Source organism: Corythoichthys intestinalis, chromosome 1 (assembly GCF_030265065.1).
Source record: "Corythoichthys intestinalis isolate RoL2023-P3 chromosome 1, ASM3026506v1, whole genome shotgun sequence".
Taxonomy (NCBI): domain Eukaryota; kingdom Metazoa; phylum Chordata; class Actinopteri; order Syngnathiformes; family Syngnathidae; genus Corythoichthys; species Corythoichthys intestinalis.
Genome location: NC_080395.1, coordinates 25,941,292 through 25,964,077, shown reverse-complemented (window position 1 = coordinate 25,964,077; position 22,786 = coordinate 25,941,292). Strand labels below are relative to the sequence as shown.

Genomic DNA, 22,786 nt, shown 5'->3' with positions numbered 1-22,786 from the left:
GGAAAAAACAGTGATCACAAAATAATGACAGTCTAGAAGGTTTAGTAATTTCGAAATTTGCCGCGGGCGAGGAATGAGTTTCCGGTTCAGAGGTAAACCGCGCAGGCGATGACGTAACACATGAGGCTTCTCCTTTTTACGCATGCGTATTTTGCGCAAATGCAGGCGTACCTTGCAGAAGCAGGACGGTCCTTAAACGTACCTTAAATGAAGTGTGGACAGGTATAAAAATAGTCGGCAAAATACCCCTGGAGAAAATTATCTGTCCTAGTGTAGACGTAGCCTAAGATGGCACACCCCTAGTTAACACATACTGACAATTTGGGCAAATTTCAGTATTTTCTAGTTTCTTGCAATTAAGATTAGATGCTTGCTTGTTAAATGTCTCCAAAGATAATCTTCCAAAGCAACAACCATAGGTGCATAGTTGTAAATGTAAAACAGTTCCATATCCATAACAAAATCCTTGTCTTAAAAATCTGTCTTGCAACCTTACTACCTAATTATGGTCATGATAACCGTGATAGAAAGTTTTCACACTATATCATCTTAGATAATCATATCTCCTAGTTTTATCTTCTCTATCTTTGTGTCATGCTTCTCCACTTGAGCACTGTCTTTTGTGCCTGATAAATGCCCAAGGCTACGCTAAAGGGCTTCCCGGCGGGTCTTTTGTCGCCACCATGAAAGCGCTTAGATTCCTGTGTGTCTGCCGGCAGGAAGTGGTCTACTACCTAGTTAAATGGTGCTCCCTGCCATATGAGGACAGCACATGGGAGCTAAAGGATGACGTGGATCAAAGCAAGATTGAGGAGTTTGAGCAGCTGCAGGCAGCCAAGCCGGACTCACGTAGGGTGGTAAGTGGTAGTTGACAACACAGTTCTCTGTTTTTTATTTGTTTGTTTTTTTTGTCTGTTGAATACATTTTGGGGATGTCTGTTGCTGTAAATGGTAGATAATTAGTTAATTACCATAAGTACGTCTTGTATGTATGTATGTTATAGTATACAGTGGTACCTTGACATACGATCAGTTCGACACATGAACTTTTCGACATCCGACGTAAAATTTGACACGCTATTTGTTTCTACATCCGACGACATGCTCGAAATACGACAACATGACAGTGCCGCAGACAGACACACAGCTGATTTTCTTGTGAAAGAAATCAACACAGGTTCCAAGAAGGTTAGTGCAGGTGGCGAAAAAAGGAAAAATGTGACACTTACCATTTAAATGAAGTTGAAAATGATAGATTTTCTCATTTATTTATTTTGCTGTGAGTAATTGCCATTTGCAATAGTACCAGCAGTATTTATTAAGGATTTAATGTTGGTTTTCGGGCTGTGGAACGAATTAATGGAATTACACGGTCATGGAACGAATTGACTTCATATGTAGAGGTACCACTGTATTCCCTGTTTTTTTTTGATAGCATTCAATCCCAAAATATTTTCCAATTGGTCCCTCTAAATCTTAGTTTACACATTTTATGCTACTTTCATTCCCTGAAGGAACGGCCCCCAGCCAACCTGTGGAAGAAGAGGGAGCAGTCGCGACAATACAGGAATGGCAACAGCCTCAGGGACTACCAGCTGGAGGGGGTCAACTGGTTGCTCTTCAATTGGTACAACAGGTCAGTTTCAAGCGTCAAGACTTACTGTGTATGATGGGGAAAAATGTATCTGGCAGCCACTGATTATGCAAGTTACTCAATTTTAAAAGTGTGTATGTTTCAAAGTAGTGAAAGTGTACAATTAGTGTGACCAGTGTGGTTTGTTTCACTACTTTTGACCATATGTGTGTTAATCATAAAAAAGTGAGACTGAATTTGCCAAAACGTAAGGCAGACCTGGGTAATTATTTTCCACTGTGTGCCATATGAAATATTTTAATTGTTTTCAGGATTAATATACATTGATTGTTGAAAAACAAGTTCAAAATGAACTACGACTGCCCGGCTCCTTTTTTTAGCAACTCGGAAACTCCAGGAGTCCGCAGTTGATTGATGTAATTAATCAGACCTGAGACAAAAAGAAAAATTGTTGCGTCAATGCTTATACTTCCCTAGAATATACCTACCAAATTTCATTCTGATCCGTCCACACATAACAGAGAAGTAGCAACTTTAGTGTCCTCCCCAAGAAGAAGAAAAAGGATAGGTTCTCGCTTACTATGCCCTTCTTGACTCCCTCCGGTTGGTCTATAGATATGTAAATTACGTATGGCAGAAAACACAGACAAGGCTGAAAAAGCAGTTTCTGCTCTTGCACCCCTTTTTAAAGCAAACCGCTATGTCTTAACCCAAAAGAACTGTTGTGTTTGATAGAACAACATGTCTATATGCTCCCATAGTAGTTTCACGGCGTATAAAGCCCCAGAACTATTTTTAATTTGTCCGTTTTACCCTGGAGACCCCCGTTTACAGACACCGCGAAACAGCTTATGTTTGAACCCAGCCATAAAAAGAAGGCAAGTAATTATATTTATTATTCGCAATATCTATCATTTTTAGCTTAGAATCATTAATTGATTAATTGACTTTTGTATTTTTCTTTTAAACAAATTACGTCACAAAAAAAAAAAAATAGTGTCTGTAAATAGGTCACGGATATCTACCTCATAACTATTGCTTTATTGTATTTTTTTTTTTGGTACTGTCGCATTTTCCCTGATATTTTAGATGATAAATAATCGATCCAAACAAAGAAAAAAATTAAAAAAAAAAAAAAAAAAAAAAAAACATTTGAAAGGGTAAATATTTGAAAAAGAAAATCTCGACCACTCCTTGATGTCTGTGAATACTGCATCACGACCCTTGTTATATTACCATGTTTCATCCATAAAATCCCCAAAAAGTCCGGCTGTGGCCGTTCACAGCTGTGTCTTGACTCTCGGTGAGAAATGCTTCACAAAGTTTTTGGATCGAAACAAGTATGCGATAATATCTCGTTAAAATCATTGTGTCTTTAATTGTGCTCGCTCATGCTCTCACTTCAAGTAAGGGGTTTAGGGGTTTCTATATATATATATTTTTTTTTTTTTAAATGCCCTCCTGTCCAAGATTTTTCGTCCACAGAAAATATAGATTTTAAGCTTTCCAATGATGTATCACACATGCATATAGGGCAATTTTAAAATTGGGCCAAATTGGGGGTCTCAGAGCGGAACTTCAAGTCACCTGAGTGTTTTCCGCCGTATGTGTTTTAATCACCTCCTTCTTATATCCAGCAACCACGTGGTCCAGGAGCATTTGATCCAACTCGCTGTATAAATTCTCAAAACAACTAAACCCACAGAGCAACTGCTGTATAAACCAATCCATAAACAGTGGAACCCACTCAGTATATGATAATACATGTTTGTTTTGATCATTTTTCCCCCTTGAATTTATTTTTGCTTCTGGAGGACTTCGTAAAAATGAAATGGCTCCTGATAGGAATAAAGTTAATATGGCTATGCCAGTGTGCATAGATTCAAAAGCGTGATAATAAATATGGAATTACATTTCCTGTAGGCTGTTGTTGCACTGTGTTTCTGCCCTCATTATTGGACTGTGGCATATCCTCTTTCCTGAAACGTGGCTTTTCCCTTTTCGCCCGCCGTCGAAAAAGGAGGCTGGCGCAGTACACCTGGAGTACACACTCCATTATGCTTGTGATACATTCTACCGCGCAGGAGTTTGCTGTGCCCACGCAGAGCGATTCATCAGCAGCAGAAGGCTGCTAGAGCAGCTGGTGGAAATATCAGTATGTTACCCCCATCCTCTGGACAGATGTGTAAATGCTAAACTGGAAGAGCTTGTGATTACTCTGCTCTCTGTAGTCTTTAAATATAATTTTCTTTGTTGTTATTTTTAACTCTTGTTGTATTTAGTGGACTCTATGCACTCACATTTCTCCATTTTGGTTCTGCTCTGTGCTAACTTTGGGTCACCAAGCTAGCGCATAGTAATAAGTGAACTCGGGCCTGGATTTACTTAGTTACCTTAAATTGAATATTACTAGGGCTGTCAAAGATTCAAATTTTTAATCGAGTTAATCACAGCTTAAAAATTAATTAATCGTAATTAATCACAATTCAAACCATCTATAAAATATGCCATATTTTTCTGTAAATTATTGTTGGAATGGAAAGACACAAGACGGATATATACATTCAACATACTGTACATAAGTACTGTATTTGTTTATTATAACAATAAATCAACAAGATGGCGTTAACATTATTTACATTCTGTTAAAGCGATCCATGGATAGAAAGACTTGTAGTTCTTAAAAGATAAATGTTAGTACAAGTTATAGAAATTTTATATTAAAACCCCTCTTAATGTTTTCGTTTTAATAAAGTTTGTAAAATTTTCAATCAAAAAATAAACTAGTAGCTCTCCATTGTTGATGTCAATAATAATTATGGTGCTGAAATCCATAAAATCAGTCGCACCCAAGCGCCAGCAGAGGGCAGCAAAACACCAAAAATCACAAGTAACAAGTGGAAATGACACTTTGCTTTCATTTTAATCTGTTTGAACGGGGCATGTGCGTTAAATGCGTCAAATATTTTAATGTGATTAATTTAAAAAATTAAATAACGTCCGTTAACGCGATAATTTTGACAGCCCTAAATATTACCTTTGTAATTGTTATCCAATGAGCCTGAGCCTCATTGCATGAACTCTGGAAGCTTCCGTCGGATGAGAGGCGAAACGTCTTCTGAGGAAATCAGAGCAGTTCAGTTGCAATCGATTCAAGGGCCTGAGAAAGAAGTGAGCTGGGGGAATATTTACAGGCACGTTTACTTCATCTTTGCGACAACGTTCATTTCAACTTTGTTTATAGAGCATTACAGTACAGGTGTAACAAAGTGCTGTATATAAAGATTGACTGTGTAGAATAGAAAGTCTTTATTGTGTGGAGTGGAGAGGAAAACAGTCTTTGCAAACTCTTGGTGTCATGGTGAAATTGTCTCAGCAAAGTTGAACTTTCCATCTCCTTTGTAGTACTTGTGTTAAACATGTTAAGATAAAAACCCATGTTGACATGCTGAACATATTGGTCTGCATAATGTAGTGTTAAAATGACAATCAGGATTTCGCTTTACGCCCTGTAATTTGGTGCTTTTCAAATAAGAATTTATCAAATGTTAACACGCTTCAACCTGAGTTAGGTCTGTGTGGGGCTGGTTGATGAGATATGTGATAATGTCATTTACGGTTGTCAGTTACTGTTTCAAATGACAATCCAAAACATGCTAGCATAACTGCAGAAAGAATACATTTAGGGGTAACATGCTAACATGATAACTGTTAAGATACTAACAGATAGTAGTAGCCTGTATACAGAAACAAACATCAAGTGATACAATGTAAAATTTTGGTAGAGTAATTTAATGCAATCTGTCGTCCCAAATCCTAATGATAGTTGACAAAATTATTAAATGCGATGAGAAGCTTTAAAATGCTAGCATACTAATGCTTTGTATCTGACAAGTCTTTCAATTTACCTCTCATCTTTAGGCGAAACTGCATTCTGGCAGATGAGATGGGCCTGGGAAAGACCATCCAGTCCATCACCTTTCTGGAAGAGATCTACCGTGTAGGCATCAAGGCTCCTTTTCTCATCATTGCCCCGCTGTCCACCATTGCAAACTGGGAGCGCGAGTTCCGCACTTGGACGCACATGAATGTCATCGTGTACCACGGCAGCGTTGTTAGTAGGCAGATGCTGCAACAGTATGAGATGTACTTCAGGGATGCACAGGTATGATGAGTGTTTCTTAAAAGGGTCAAACATCACCTAGTATAGAGGTTAGCTATAGATAGTGGAAGACGGTTGCTCAATGTATTTAAATATTCAAATCACAAATTTCTTAGACCTCTGATAATTGAGAAAATATTGTTCAAAGATGTAAGTAGGAATGGTGGGCCATTTGGAAATCTCCCATTTGATTAGCTAAAATCGTACCAGCATTGATCAAATGTCTGCCCCTATGTCAGGTGGCAACTTCCTGGAGTAGTGGCTTTTATTTATGTTTTTCTCCACTTTAATATTACAAATCAGGAAAAAAAAATGTTTTTTTTTTTTTCCAGTTTATTAGACATGATCCTGTCTTCTGGAATATACATGATAAAGATGTTGTCTGTCCCTTCAAAAAGCTAATTATTTTTATTATATTTTTTAAATTGAAAACAGGTTCTGTCCCACAGCAATACACTTCCCAAAACATTTCAGACATGAGGATTTTTCCTCACTTAAAGCCTCCCACATTTCGAAAATATGCATTCATATTAGGTTCATTTGAAGACACTGAATCACATGTGTCAAACTTGCTGTCTGGGGGCCAGCACTAGCGTGCTATGTCATTTTGTGTGGTTAGTGTATGTAAATCATGTGCATGTTTCTTGCAAAAATAAATGTCACTAAAATTTCTGTAGTCCTTGATGAAATATCAGTCTCCAGACTCCAAAAATCAGCCCCCCCCCCCCCCCCCCAATTTTTAACATTTAAAGCAACAGTTGGTAACTTTTCAACCTTTGTAAAATATTTTCATAAATTTTGTGATAATATGTTGACTGAAAACTAGTTGAATGACACCTCTTTTATATGTTAAACGGGGGTCTGTATCGCTTTCACTGGCATTAATTAACTTTGAGGAGGTTGGCAGGAACCCTGCCAGGCTGCCACACAAAAAAAACTACAAATGTGCTGATTGCTTTACGGCATATGTCACCTCCCCCTTTTCCCCATTCATTATAAAGTCAGAAGTTGATGCGAACACTTTCATGCAAATTCTGAAAAGATGGCAGAGCAATAAGAGACAAAAAGTTTTGTCTGAGGAAGAAAAAAAAAGGAGGCTAGCAGTATACTCAAGAATAAACATTGGCCCGGCTTTGACTCACTGGCGGGTCACCCCCCCCCCCCCCCACCCCACCCGAACTCGTCAACGCTGATGAGTTCGGGTGGGGTGCGGGGTTTAGCCACACTAAGCCACACGGTTGCTAACTGTCATATGCTATTGTTTAGCCACAACTGCATTCCATTAGCTTATTACTATTCATCCTTCACACAGCTGCTGGAAACAGAAATGTTGTTTAATCCATCTGCAAGCGACCGGGAGATTGATTTTTGATTGATTGATGATTTTACGACACTGCAGGTGTGCACTGGTCCTCATGGGAAAATGCAGTCTCCCTTAAGGCAAAACACAGCTTTTGTCCACCGGCGTCGCTAAAATCGACCAAAACTGAAAAGCTTCCAAGTGTTTCTTTAAAATAATGAAGGAATTTAATTAAAAATAAATAGAGAATATTTACAGTTTTTTACATTTTTTAAGTAAACATTCTCCTGAATTGATTTGTTTTCTCCCATTAGTTTTTTTTGTTTGTTTGTTTGTTTGTTTGTTTGTTTTTGTAAAATGTAGATTAGTAAAAAAATGGAGAATAAATATTTCCTATTAAGAAGCTTAAAAGAATTTGGACCATTTTAAGTGAATGTCTCTAAACGATTCAACGACAGTCAAAATATTTGGCGATTTATTTCAATATTTCACAATTTTCTATCAGTCATTTAAATTTGGCAGCCCTAGCTTCACTGGCAACCTACTGCAATCAACCTATATAAATATTTAACTCATTGGCTGCCATTGACGGCGCTGCACGTCTAAACCAGTTCATCATTCGATCGATGCTTGCCCTCTCAGTCCAAATGGATTGGACGTCTTGCGCCATCAATGGCAATCAATGAGTTAAATATTTATATGGGCTGGCTGTGATAATAGCCCACCAAAAGAAACCATAACTAGGATGTGTTCTGCGACAAAGTTGAGTTTGACATCTCTGCTCTAAAACACCCATGTGAATGTAGTTGCCAGTGACTGTTTGTTTACATCTGCCCCCTGACCAATGTAAAGTGGAGGAATTTTATTCTGCTGTTCTGACACACCAAACACTGACCCTACTCTACCATTCAGTCAGCCGCTATTTTGTCAGTCATGTGAAGGCATAGCATTCCCAAGAACAAATAAAGAAAAGATGTAGTGGAGCAGAGCAATGCCGCCACCTCACAGTGATGTCAGCGCAACCTCCGAGGGGCTGAGCGCTCCTCCAGCGCCTCTCGGGCTTGTCTGTTGTGCGAAGGAGGCTGATGTATAATTGAGTGGGCCACCGGAGGCCCGTTGTCAAGGCAATGGTAACAAATGCAGAGGCGGAGTGAGTCGATGCTGACAAATAAACAATCCTGTGGGTGGGAGGAGGATGGGTGCGGGGTTAAGTCTCGCCTACGGCAAAATAAATTGAAATTTGTCAAATGAGTGTTCAACTAAAAGGCTTGACTTCCCCTGTCTAATTTGCTCTTTTGTTTTCATTTTAAGGGCCGTGTGTTGCGAGGCACCTACAAGTTCCAGGCTGTCATCACCACGTTCGAGATGATCCTGGGGGGCTGCCCTGAGCTCAGTGCCATTGAGTGGCGCTGCGTCATCATCGACGAAGCGCACCGCCTCAAGAACAAGAACTGCAAGCTGCTGGAAGGCTTCAAGCTTATGAGCCTGGTAGGCCAATCCATCAATGTTACTTTCGTGTAATCGGTCTAATGTCTTTGGCTTTGCTTCTGCTTTTTGTCAGGAGCACAAGGTCCTGCTGACAGGCACTCCGCTTCAAAACACAGTAGAAGAACTTTTTAGCCTGTTGCACTTCCTGGAGCCGGCGCGTTTCCCATCGGAAAACACTTTCATGCAGGAGTTTGGAGACCTCAAGACTGAAGAACAGGTGAGCTCAGAATCACGGCGTCCTCCCAAAATGTCTCAATGGGAAGCAAAGTTTTATGATGTTAACCGTTTGCCCCCTGACAAGATTAATATCAATAATTTCCTAAGAGAACGAAGGGATGTCATTGTATGTCTTTTAAGCGGCTTATTTGCAATATTTTTAAACTGCTGTTTACCCACAAATAACTATGCAGCAAGCCGTTGGGAAAAACACACTCATGAAATTAGTAATTAGCCATCTTGATTTAATATTGATTTTGGTGTAGTGTTACCCCCATCTCTTGTGGCTGCACCCGCAAGGTTTTTTTGCCACCTCATTGATCACTTCATAAAACTTGTTTGTATGCATGTTTGCAAGAATGAGATCCACACATGTGTGTACTGAATGTGTATTATTGGAAAGTGGAAAAACAAGCCTCATTTGTTGATATATTAGCAGCAGATGAAGCAGTGACCGTTTCGGGCTGCTATGTTTACCGCTCTTGTCTTCCAAATGTTTGTGTGGCATTTTTTGGGGGTATATTGTTTATCGCATTTTATTCTTTTGAAGCTTGCCACATTGCCAACTAATAATGTAAGGAGATTAAACAATTTTATAGTACCGTATTGGCCCGAATATAATACGATGTTTTTTGCATTGAAATAAGAATGAAAAAGAGGGAGTCGTCTTATATTCGCGGTCTAGACGTCATACCCATTCACGACGCTAGATAGCACCAGATATCATTGAAGCGATGTTCAGTCATGACAGATCTCAGCTACGCTCCCCATTCACGACGCTAGATGGCGCCATATATCATTGAAGCGATGTTCTGTCATGATAGATCTCAGCTACTGTCAAGTTTAACCACTTTGCATTATTTTATTGCAATGTTTTTCCTTTTTCAGATTTGTTTGAAGACTACAGTTACAGTTAGACTTCACTTTGACGATTATTGCAGTTATTGCAATTTTGTTGTTTTATCACAACAGATTGGTTTATTTACATTTCAAAATCCAGAAGCCATTCATTTACGAATGTGAGTGCACTTTAGTTTACATATTTAAATGATCAGATTTTAAGATTTGAATGAGGCAAAATAACATGCTTTTTCTCTCAAATATATTGTTATAGTCATATGTTTCAGATGTACTGTAATTATTTTCTGTATAAAAATTAATTTGGTGTTCAAAAAGTCTTTTTTCAAACTTGAGTCTTGAAAAAGAAGGGGTCGTCTTATAATCAGGGCCGTCTTATATTCGGGCCAGTACGGTAATTATGCACACACACATGGTATTATTAACAAGTAAGGGTGAGCTACTTTGTGGCCGTCTGTAATCATGAATACATCCGTCTTGTGCTAGTTTACACAATGTTTATAAATAGCCAAGTATGTGGTCTTGAAACATTATCTCATAGTTGTCATATTTTTGTGTGTGGCTCAACAGGTACAAAAGCTGCAGGGCATCTTGAAGCCGATGATGCTCCGACGCTTAAAAGAAGATGTTGAGAAGAAGCTGGCACCCAAGGAGGAGACCATCATCGAAGTGGAACTCACCAACATCCAGAAGAAGTATTATCGTGCCATTCTAGAGAAGAATTTCTCCTTCCTGGCCAAGGGAGCAGGGCAGGCCAACATGCCCAACCTGGTCAACACAATGATGGAGTTAAGGAAGTGCTGCAACCACCCCTACCTCATCAAAGGTCGGATTAGACCCCCAAAATGACTCTTCATAAGTTCAACAATAACCAGCTCGAGCAGTTAATGTCATACTGTATATGTTCTCTTCAGGGGCAGAAGAGAAGATCCTGGAGGACTTCAGAGAGGTCTGCAGCCCAGCTGCCTTGGACTTCCACCTGCAAGCCATGGTACAGTCTGCCGGAAAGCTGGTCCTCATTGACAAACTTTTGCCCAAGATGAAGGCTGGCGGGCACAAGGTGCTCATTTTTTCACAAATGGTGCGCTGCTTAGACATCTTGGAAGACTACCTCATTCAGAGAAGGTATGCATTTTTTTTTCATAATTTAATACAGTTGATAAAACGTCATCAAAATACAAATAATCAACAATAAATGCAAACTTTAATTTTGATCTCTATTTTTAATTTGACTTGATAGGGCTTGCAAACTATCCCTAAAAGATCTTGACCTAGCTGGCAAGTAATGGGTGGAGAAACTGTTTCCGCAGGTACTTGTATGAGCGGATAGACGGTCGCGTTCGCGGAAACCTGCGGCAGGCGGCCATCGACCGTTTCAGCAAGCCCGACTCAGACCGCTTCGTTTTCCTGCTATGCACGCGAGCCGGTGGCTTGGGCATCAACCTGACGGCAGCGGACACGTGCATCATCTTCGACTCCGATTGGAACCCACAGAACGACCTCCAGGTAAACTAAATACAACTACAAAAAATGTTAGTCCACAGGATAGGGTTAAAAAGTTGCCATTTTTTGATTAAACAGTCGGCTCAAATACTTTAACCTCCTTTAAGAATAACTTCTGTCATCATTATTCATGGGTTGCCCTTCTGTATTTGTACAGGCTCAGGCCCGCTGCCACCGCATTGGTCAGAACAAGGCGGTGAAGGTGTACCGACTGATAACCAGGAACTCATACGAGCGGGAGATGTTCGACCGTGCCAGCCTCAAGCTAGGTTTGGACAAAGCGGTATTGCAGAGCATGAGCGGCCGCGACAACAGCCTGGGAGGAGGTGCCTCTGGTGGAGCAGGAGGCACAGGGGGTGGGGTAAGTTCTGAGAATGTATTTTATTATGTTTATTAACAATGGCTGCAGCTATCGAATATTTTAGTAGTCAATTAATCTATCAACTAGTTAGTTCAAATAATCGAGTGGGTTAGGAACATTTAATGCGTTGCTGAATACATTTTAGGAGATGTAAAACAAAGGCTTACTAAGATTGCACTTTCAAAAGAGCATTAAATGCGAATAAAAAATAAAAATCCAGAGTTTCTTTAAACTAAGTAGAATTGGACTTTCATAAAAAAATTAATTAAAATACTTGAGCTTAGCCTCAAACGGTATAAAAAAAATATATATATACAGGAGGAACTACGTTCAAAAGAACAATTGGTTAACTTACATAGCAAAAGTCAGCTTGAATGCTTGCTATAAAATGCAATTTTTTTTTCAGAAAGTTATAAGCAAATCCTTAAAACACATATTCTAGAGCTGAAACGAATACTCGAGCAACTCGAGTTCAAAAACTGATCCGAGTAATTTTATTCACCTCGAGGAATCATTTAATTTTGCCAGCTCTAAGCATCACGTTTTGCCCGGACCACTTTTAATGCGGGACAACGCGCTGATGCGTAGTGGAAGAAGCAATAAAAAACAAAAAAACTTACTGCAGCCGACAGCCGCTACAAACTACGCTGACGTTGCTAAAAACTACGCCCGCATGATGCTATTGTGGTAGCAGGTAGTGTCCGATGCGTCTCATAGATATTGCATGCATTTAGGACTAGATGCGAAATGATAAGACTCGGCCGCGTCTGGGCAGCGTTAGTAAACAGCCGCCATCTTTAAGCAGTAGACTTCTCATCGCTAATAAATATAACGTTACTGTCACTCGCTCACGTACCGTTAGCCCTTCGGAGGGCTAGGTTTTTGTTGATAATGACCACTGTCGATGCGTGGGTAATAACGTGTGTTAAATACAGGCTTTATTTAATCTGTAAAAACACAGCGCTGTAAAGTGATGAGGGTGTAAAATTAAAACATGATAAAGCTAACTGTCAGTTTTAGCTCAGTAGTCATTGCTGAATAAAACACCAAGTAGCATTGGTCCCTAATGTGCTTCAATACAGCAGGTATCATACATTTATTTTGAACACTCCAAAAATCCTATCAGTACTTACAGTTTAGACTAACTTAAAACTTAACTAGATCTTAAAAATAGCTTGACACAAATGGAAATTAAATTGAAACGTGGGAAAAACACGTAGCTTTCAAGTGATGTGTGTTATCAAGCGTAATTACATTTTTAGGTAAGAAATAGTAGTTTTTTTTTTATAAGATCTTGAAGTTTTTTGAGTGAAAGCAGTGAATTTTTTTCTAGTCACATCTGAGATGCAATTGTTGGCATTATAATACTGTACTACTTTTTCATACGTAAAATATCGGCGCAATATTAGTATGGAGGTATGTTTACAGGTTTGTGTAACCCTCTGGTAGTTACGTTTTGCATTATTTATTACTTATTTTTTCTATTTATTCTGCATTGGCACTGTTTATTTTAGTTACATGACAGATATATATATTTTTTTTAACTCCGTGGCACGCCGTAAAGCCAAGCAATATTTCATTGCCGAAATCTCACTTCTGTGTATTTTGTGCAATGACAATAAAAGAGATCAATCAATCTATTAGGGCTGCAACTAACGATTAGAGCTGGGAATCTTTGGGCACCTAACGATTCGATTACGATTACGATTCAGAGGCTCCGATTCGATTATAAAACGATTATTGATGCACCCCCCTCCTTTTTTTTTTTTTTTTTTTTAAATAAATGTTTTGTACATTAGTTCCAAAATTGTTCAAAAATACTATTTAAGTATGAAGTTAACATATAGCAGTAAATAAAATGAAAATAACAGTAAATAAAAAACTCCAGTCCCCATTCTGTATCAGCAGCCTTAAACTACATTCAATTAATTTAATGTTGTGAATCAACCGTTAAAGTTTTAAAATTGCTCCCGTTGTTCCATAATTTCCCTTTTGTCTACTTTCGACATGTGAAAGTTTTAAAACTATTTTAAAGATAGATTCAAGTCAATATTTTACCGATTTAGGAGTATTTTAGATAAAAAGTTAATTAGGTTTGCTTGGAAGGTTCGCTACAACAGCCTTGCAGGGAAGTTTACTGCTTTAAGATGGCGGCCGTTTACTAACGCTCGCATCTAGCTTTTTGTAGGTGTGCTGCTAACGCTACCTAATCTATATTGCATCTAGTCCTATATAAATGATATCTACCGTAACATTATGTGGATGTACTTTGTAGCAGCTTTTCGGCAGCAGTCAGGTATGTTGTTCTGTTTTTTTTTTTATCTCGTGGCATGAGTTGAGCTAGAGCCGTGAGTTGAGCAGTGGCATTACCCGAGGGGCCGGGTAATGAGAAGCATGACGTTTAGCTACTCTCGCTTCGTTCCTCATTGACCGCGCGGCGCGCTGAGTGTGTTGTACTTCCGCTTTACTTGGCATATTTCAATAATCGGAATTTGGATGTTTGTGAATCGTTCTCGAATCTTTCACGGCCGAATCGCGAATAATCTAAGAATCGGAAATTTTGGACCATGATTAAACACAGATTTAAATGTGATGGTTATTTTTTTCAAAAGTAAAATAATGAAGATAAGCCTTTTAAAATAGGAGTTTCCCTATTAGCAGCTTTATTAACATAATGGGCTTTATTTTCTTCCCTGGCAAAAGCCTACCTTGGCTAACTATCTAGGTTTTTGTTGAGTGGTTTTAGACCAAGAGCTGGTAATTTTGCCGAAAGAGGGCAATTTGTGCTGTTGTAGGCATTAGCACTGCCAACTCCATTTGCCATCATTCAAAAAGTGACTGCTCATTCCCATTAAATGTGCCTCACTGACAGTCCTTGACATGAAGGAAGATACCGATTTGCTCGAGTTACGGGGCTCAAATCACTCGAATTATGTTAAAATAGAGCTACAAAACAGTAATTCTGACCATTCACAAGCTGCCCTTGGTTGTTATCATAGCATGATGTTTTGCTGTCACCATTATAAGAGATGAAACAATTGCATCATCAGCTTCCTTTTTTTTTTTTTTTTTTAATAGAAATTTCCACTAAAGTAGGGCTGCAGCAATCAAATATTTTAGTAATCGAGTAATCGACTGAAAATTCTATCGATTAATCGAGTAATCGGATTAAACAATTTTTTTTTGGGGGGGGGGGGGGTAAAGCGCAATTATAAATATACATGTGAAAAAAAGACATTTAATCCAATATCTAACCATTTTCAGTCAATCAATGTCTTTATTTTCGATGTACATTGTTGAAAACAGCCAACAATTGCATCTAAGATGTGACTAGAAAAAAAATTTCACTGCTTTCACTCAAAAAACTTCTAGCTCTTATTAATAAAAAAAAAAAAAAACATATTTCTTACCTAAAAATGTAATTACGCTTGATAACACACATCACTTGAAAGCTACGTGTCTTCCCCACGTGTTTCAATTTAATTTCCATTTGTGTCAAGCTATTTTAAAGTTTTAGTTAAGTTTTAAGTTAGTCTAAACTGTAAATACTGGTAGGATTTTGAATTTTTGCAGTGTTCAAAATACATGTATGATACCTGCTGTATTGGAGCACATTTATTCAGTAATGACTACTGAGCTAAAACTGACAGTTAGCTTTATTATGTTATAATTTTACACCCTCATCACTCTACAGCGCCGTGTTTTTACAGATTAAATAAAGCCTGTATGTAAGACACGTTAGCCACGCATCGACAGTGGTAATAATCAATAGAAACCTAGCCCTCTGAAGGGCTAACGTTACGTGAGCGAGACAGTAACGTTATATTCGCGATGAGGAGTCTACTGCTTAAAGATGGCGGCTGTTTACTAACGCTGCCCAGACGCGGCCGAGTCTGTCATATCTCATCTAGTCTTAAATGCATGCAATATCTATGAGACGCATCGGACACTACCTGCTACCAAACTAGCATCATGCGGGCGTAGTTTTTAGTAACGTCGGCGTAGTTTGTAGTGGCTGTCGGCTGCGGTAAGTTTTTTTTTTTTTTTTAATTGCTTCTTCCTCTACGCACGTGACGTCAGCGCGTTGTCCTGCATTAAAAGTAGTCCGGGCAAAACGTGATGCTTAGAGCTGGCAAAATTAAACGATTCCTCGAGGTGAATAAAATTACTCGGATCAGTTTTTAAACTCGAGTTACTCGAGTTGCTCGAGTATTCGTTTCAGCTCTACACTAAAATAACAGACACTTGTGACGTTGATATTTACAGGCTTTTCCCCCCAGTATAATGATTTTATTCCCTCTTCCAGGCGGTACAGCAACAGTTGTCCAAAAAGGAGATTGAGGATCTGCTGCGACGTGGAGCCTACGGCGCCATCATGGATGAGGAGGATGAGGGTGCCAAGTTTTGCGAGGAGGACATCGACCAGATCCTCCAGCGCCGAACCAAGACTATCACCATCGAGTCCGAGGGCCGAGGGTCCACCTTTGCAAAGGTGATGTGACACACATATTAGATAATTAGGGGTGTGAATATCAAATGTGATTGCTGAGACCGTCCTCTTGTAGGCCAGTTTTGTGGCATCCGGGAACCGCACAGACATCTCTCTGGATGACCCCAACTTCTGGGATAAGTGGGCTAAGAAGGCTGACATCGATATGGAAATGGCCAATGGCAGAGTACGTATATAAGTAGCAGTATAATTAGTAGGGTACACTTGTCTGCTTCATCAGAAGTCACTTGGTGCTTGGATTTTTCTTGGGTTTTCTTGTATTTTAAGATAATTTCCCATGGAGTATTACGTACGTAGTTGGTCTAAATTCTATTGCAATTAAACTTAATCATGTCTCGTAACACCTACAGAACAGCTTGGTCATCGATACACCCCGCGTCAGAAAGCAGACGAGACCCTTTAGTTCCACAAAGGATGAGCTGGCTGAGCTGTCTGAGGGTGACAGCGACAGCGACGACACCAAGCCCAAAGTCAGGCGAGCCCATGAGAGGCCGAACAGCTATGGCCGCACAGAATGCTTTCGTGTGGAGAAGAACCTGCTGGTATACGGGTATGCTCATTAAATTACTGCTGGTTGTGTACGGCCCATGCTTTAACTCTCATTTATACTCTGGGCTGAATCTTATGCAAGATTTTTCGGACTACAAGTTGCACCTGAGTATAAACGAAGAGAAAAAAAACATATATAAGTCGTACCGGAGTATAAGTCGCATTTTTGGGGGAAATTTACTTGATAAAATCCAACACATAGAACAGATATGTCATCGTGAAAGGCAATTTAATATAAAAATACAATAGAGAACAACATGCTGAATAAGTGTACAGTGTACAGTGCATGAACAATGAAATGCGAATATACTGTCCTCACCAGGACGCTACGGCTCGGTCCTGGCTATACAGCGAGCTAAACTCCCAAATGACGATGCTGGTCGTCCGTATAATTTGCTGAATCAATTTCGTCCATGATACCAAATAGGTTCGCTTCAATCTAAATGAATGATAATTAGGTGCTATTACAGCAATGACACAAACGGTTAGCATGCGTTCGCTAGCATTAGCACATCGATCAAACAACTACACAACTGGCTCTAAGTGTCCGATCGCGGGTGGAAAACACACAACAACAAAAGAAAAGATGGTACACACAGGCGTTGCCTCTGTAGAGATATTTTACAAGCATAAACAATGAACATAGGTTCGCAGCCGTGTCTCTCTCTCTCTCTCTCTCTTTCTCTCTCTCTCTCTTGCCCACTCGCTCAGAGACGCTGCGTAGCTGTCCGTCTTCTTCTTGCGTGTAAGCGCTGTTCTTCGTGTAAACAAGTGCAAGTGCACCCCCACGTGGGCGTGAAAGCGCCACAAACTAAAAGCATGCATTTCAATATAAAAAAAGTCAATAATACAATTGAACACACATTGCCAAAGGCAGAACGCGAATGTGTCCATAGCTATTAAGAGTTATTCAGACAACTATAGCATAAATAACATGCTAAGTTTACCAAACCATCAATGTTACTCCCAAACACCAAAATAACGTGAAATGATATCATAATGTGTTAATAATTTCACACATAAGTCGCTCCTGAGTATAAGTCGCACCCCCAGCCAAACTATTAAGAAAACTGCGACTTATAGTCCGAAAAATACTGTAGTCCTCTCCTCTCAATAGTTTAGGGGATGACGGCGAGTTTTTATTATATTATCTGCCAGGTGGGGCCGCTGGAAGGACATCCTCGTCCATGGACGTTTCAAGAAGCAGCTGACCGACTGGGATGTGGAGTCCATCTGTAGGGCTCTGCTGGCCTACTGCCTGGTGCACTACCGTGGCGACGACAAAATCAAAGGGTTCATGTGGGACCTGATTGCTCCCGCCGAAGACGGCCGCACCAAGGAGCTCCAGAATCACTTGGGTACTTGAACTCCCCAACATCATTTTAAACAGTTTTGAGTGGAGGTGGACCTTACGTTCTTTTGCCGTTACTAGGTCTGTCTGCACCTGTTCCTCGTGGACGTAAAGGCAAGAAGATGAAAACCCAGTCCAGTTCGTTTGACATCCACAAGGCTGAGTGGCTTCGGAAGCACAACCCAGAGCACATGCTGCAGGATGACGGCTACAAAAAACACCTCAAGCACCACTGCAACAAGTATGTTCAGGCGTGTGGCAATTAACTTTGTAACAGTAATTGATTGTGTGGGCCAAGAAAATGTGTTTTTTTATTTTTGAATTTTGACAGTTTTTATTTTTTTGAGTGAGGCATTAATTTGAAGGTCTGAACGGGACAGGTCACATAGAAGTGGACATTTCAAATCCAATCTAGGTCACTTTTGTACATCGTTAAAATCCGATCTGGGCCACAGAATGTGGCTGCGGTCTGAACTGTCAAGTCTCCCAAATCAGAATTCATGCAGCAATTACATCAGCAAATTGAGAGAGGCAGCTAGGACGGCAGCGATGGATCTGTGCAATAGGGATGTCAGTCAAAGGCAGTCTGAAAAAATAGATATGAAAAAAATCCGAATTCATGTGGCATTTACGTCACCAAAAAGCCAGAGGCAGGGAGCTACGGCAATGATGGAGCTGTGCGTTTGCACTTAGCTTGAACTCTGTTTTAAGGCAGGAGGCAGGCTTGACCACAGTCATAAGAAAAAAATGAAAATGGAAAAAAAGGATAAGCCTGAGAATGCTCAATTTTCTCTCTGTGCGCCAAATGAGCAATATTTCAATATTGCTTCCATGGCCGAGGTTTGGTTTAAACTGACTGTATGTGCGTGTGTCATGCACACACAGTGCATATCAATCCATAATATTAACATTTAATATAAGACTAAACAGGGATTATTTATGTATGTCTGTTATTTGTGTCCTCTTTTAGGAAGTAAAAATATGATCACCCCAGAATGACGTAGAGCCAGCATGTGTAGTCATTTGTTTTGATGCTTCTGCGCATGTGGGTCAGTTTGCTCAGCACATGTCGGACTGCGAGTTAGTACGCATGAGTAATACTTGAACGGGCTCAATGGACAAAGGCAGTCTCAACGGGCACGTCAAATAAAAAGATATGACAAAAAAATCGGACTTGTGTATTAACAGCTGTGGTATGAAACTAGCCTTTGCCAGGTTTTAAGCCAGTTAATTATTTTGATCTTGAAGTTGTGAAGTCAATAGGCTAGGTTCAGAATGCAGCTCAAATCAGATTTTTTTTGTGTTTTCCGACTCGAGTGAGGCATTAACTTGACGGACTGAACGGTACAGGTCGCATAGAAATGGACCATTTCAAATCCGATCTAGGACACTTCCATACATGGTTAAAATCCGATCTGGGCCACATTTTTCATGAATGTGGCTGGGTCTGAACTGTCAAGTCTCCCAAATCAGAATTCATGCAGCAATTACATCAGCAAATTGAGAGAGGCAGCTAGGACGGCAGTGATGGAGCTGTGCATTAGCGAAATCAGTTGAAGGCAGTTAGAATAAACAGATATGACAAAAAAATCCGAATTGTGCATTAAGACTTGCAGTATGAGTCTAGCCTTAGTCACACATTGCAGCAGTCATTTAGTCATGTATTCAGCAGATGTTTTTTTTTTTTAGGTCGGGAATCCATTTAGTCACTGCGCCTTGAAACAGTCATGTAGTCGTGTCTCCAGACAGTCGATAAGTCTTATATTGGAGCAGGCGATTATTTGGGTTGTGAAGCCGTTAAGTCCTTGTGTATCGAGGCAGTCGAGTTTTCATGTAGTCAAACAGTGCAGTTGTTTCGTCATGAAGCAGTCAAGTAGTTGTATCACAAAGCAATCGATCTTTCTCGCCTCAAAGCCTTTGGTTAAATACAGTACATATAGAAGGAGTCAATTTGTTGGTTGTTGAACTACTGGATTAGCCGTGTCTTGAAGCACCTGATTAGTTGGGTCTTGAAGCACGTGATTACAGGGCTCACAGTTAACTGCTCCACAATTGCTTGAGGTAGCTGAAAAATCGTTATATGCAACATAATGAAACATACAACATTACTAATAGGACAAGGTTACAAAACAAAAAAAAATCCAGTCCTCCAGAGTTGGAATAGCAAAGTCATCAATTCCTTCCTTTTTGTTGTATTCTGACGACATTTGGGTTTCAAATCAAAAGACTAATAAGACAACAATCTGAATTCCTACTTTTATTTCATGGCACTTTCATCTACCTTTTGACACCAACACCTTTCAACTGAGCAAAAGTATTAGGTGTGTTTCTTGTTGCTCAAGTGTTGCCTTTTAGATTGATTGCTTAAATATTTGATAGCATCCGTTTTTGGCTTTGGTTTTCTACTAACTGAATTTGCTGTTGAGCAAACACGAAGACCAGAGAGTTGTGTTGAAAATAGAAACATTCTTGGAGCTCTGAGAAGAAGCACACAAAACAACAGCTAGTGACCTTAGAATACTGAAATAGATGTACAATTGTGAGACAAATGTGCTAACAAAAATCGGCTAAAAAAATGTTTATTAATATTAATCTTCTCTCTAGACAATCAAGTCGATCTAGTCAAATGCAAATACAATGCACTCTCCTTTGCCAAAGCGCCCCCTTTGCTCTGGTAATGACAAGCCACTAAAAGACGCACTGGAGCCGACACTGCTGATTCATTAACAGACGGAGCGAGCGGTTGAGTGATGGAAATCTTAATGAGACTTCAGGCCCGCCTAATGGCTGCCATGGATCACTCTTACTCACAGACAGAGGCAGCGGAGGTGGGAGCTATGGAGACAAAAGCCAAATAGATGATTGCTGCCTGTGTTGAAACAGTGCTGCTTTATCCATCGAACGTTCCCTTTTGTTTCACGGTACAGCCGTGCTGAATCCAGGGATCGTCCAGTACGCGGTGTGCTGACGATGACGTTTTCCCTCTGGACGACACTCTCTGGCTTTCAATAGAATTCAAAGCGAGGAATGACATGTCACGCTTAAGTGCTCATGTTGTCACTTACACTATCTCTTCCTGCCGGTGATGCTTCTGGCTGGGCCGGTGCCTGTGAACAGAGCCGAGAGGGATTCCTCGCACGCCAGCCGGCTGTGTCACGCAACTCAGCTGGCTTGCTGCGTAACGAGCAAGTGACAGTGCGCAAATTTTTGCCTGTGCATGTGTGTTTGTGTGAGTGAGTCACACTGCAAGCACTTACATCGAACCTGGAAGGAGAGTGATGACAGGTGCGATGGAGCGTCACAGCAGCTGCTTTAGTCACACACTGTAGAGGGTGTGTGGGCGGGCGTAGCCTACTTATAACACTCCAGTTTTCCCGGGAGAGATGTTGAGCTGAAATTGTATTAAATATATATGGCTAAGGTGCTGGCCTTTTGTTCCTGTTTCTGCTCTGAAGCTGAAGATCCTAGTTTGCATTCAAATTTCAAACATGCTAGTAGGCATGACAGACATAGGCAAATCCATACGGCGGAAAACACAGACAAGACTGAAAAAGCAGTTTCTGCTCTTGCACTCCTCTTTAAAAGAAACTGCAGTATTTTAAGCCAAAAAAACTGTTATGTTTGATAGAACAAGATGACATAGCAGATTCATGGCACATGAAGCCCCCGAACTGTTTTTAATTTGTCCGTTTTACCCTGAAAACCCCGTCGCGCAACCGTTTTTGTTTCAACCTAGCCATAAAAATAAGGTAAGTAATTATATTTATTATTCAAAATGTCTGTCATTTTTAGCTTAGAATCATTAATTAATGTCTAATATTTAGTTTAAAAAAAAAAAAAAAAAAAAGACTTTAAAAATTATTCACCTGCATATTTTAAACTTTTAAACAAATGACGTCACAATGAAAAATTTGGCGTCTGTAAAAAAGTCACGGATATCTACCTCCTAACTATCGCTTAATTGTATTTTTTTTTTTTTTTTTTTTTTTTTTTTTTTTTTTTTGTTACTGTCGCATTTTCCCCGATATGTTAGACGATAAATGATTGATCCAAACAAAGAAAAATTGAAAAATAACATTTAAAAGGGTAAATATATGAAAAAGAAAATCTCAACCACTCCTTGTTGTCTTCGATTTCTGCATCGCGACCCTTGTTATTTCACCATGTTTCACCCATAAAATCCCACAAAAATCTGGCCATGGCCATTCACAGCTGTGTCTTGACCCTCGGTGATACATGCTACGTGGAGTTTTTGGATCGAAACAAGGTAGGTACGCGATAATATCTCGTTAAAATCGTGGCGTCTTTAATTCTGCTCTCGCGTGCTTTCGCCTCCAGTTAGGGTTTTGCTGTTTAAAAAACAACAACAAAAAAAAAGCCCTCTTGTTCAAAATTTGTCTTCCTCCAGAAAATAGAGATTTTAAGCTTTCCAACTATGTATCACACATGCATATCTGATAATTTTGAAATTTGGCCAAATTGGGGGTCTCAGAGCGGAACTTCAAGTCACCTGAGTGTTTTCCGCCATATAGTGTATCACTCAGTTCTTTTTTTCCCGAATTCCTGTTTCAACTGACTCAGTTCCTCTTACAACCACACAGGTGTGACTTTCAAACTGTTTGTAATCGTTTGAGTTTGCGTTTGTGTATTTTAGAAATTTAAAAGGAAAAGACACATAAGTCATGTGAAATGTGGTTGCGCAAAGTATTTCCAGTGCCGTGAAAAAGTATTTGTCCCTTTCTTGACTTCTGTGTTTTATCATGCACAAAGGCAAGGCTGCAAAAACTTATCCATTAAATTGATTAAAATCGATTAATAAATTGGTTGCCAATGAATTTGATACTCGATTTTTACTGGCAGGTATGAGCAGTCCTGTTTGGGTCCTCGTTTGTGT

At 39.8% G+C, this 22,786-nt stretch overlaps 1 protein-coding gene across 8 annotated transcripts in view; it reads left to right on the top strand.

Moving 5' to 3' along the window:
* The window catches only part of chd9 (chromodomain helicase DNA binding protein 9), a 148,804-nt gene that overhangs the window by 93,278 nt on the left and 32,740 nt on the right, over positions 1-22,786 (top strand). For all 8 annotated transcript variants that reach the window (XM_057846585.1, XM_057846567.1, XM_057846543.1 and 5 more), the window contains 14 exons: positions 720-857; positions 1,515-1,636; positions 5,516-5,759; positions 8,368-8,544; positions 8,618-8,761; positions 10,189-10,444; positions 10,533-10,743; positions 10,929-11,124; positions 11,279-11,482; positions 15,789-15,974; positions 16,048-16,158; positions 16,343-16,542; positions 17,700-17,899; positions 17,974-18,133. In XM_057846585.1, coding sequence (XP_057702568.1) covers positions 720-857; positions 1,515-1,636; positions 5,516-5,759; positions 8,368-8,544; positions 8,618-8,761; positions 10,189-10,444; positions 10,533-10,743; positions 10,929-11,124; positions 11,279-11,482; positions 15,789-15,974; positions 16,048-16,158; positions 16,343-16,542; positions 17,700-17,899; positions 17,974-18,133 — 2,549 coding nt within the window. The remainder of the gene's footprint in view (positions 1-719; positions 858-1,514; positions 1,637-5,515; positions 5,760-8,367; positions 8,545-8,617; positions 8,762-10,188; positions 10,445-10,532; positions 10,744-10,928; positions 11,125-11,278; positions 11,483-15,788; positions 15,975-16,047; positions 16,159-16,342; positions 16,543-17,699; positions 17,900-17,973; positions 18,134-22,786) is intronic.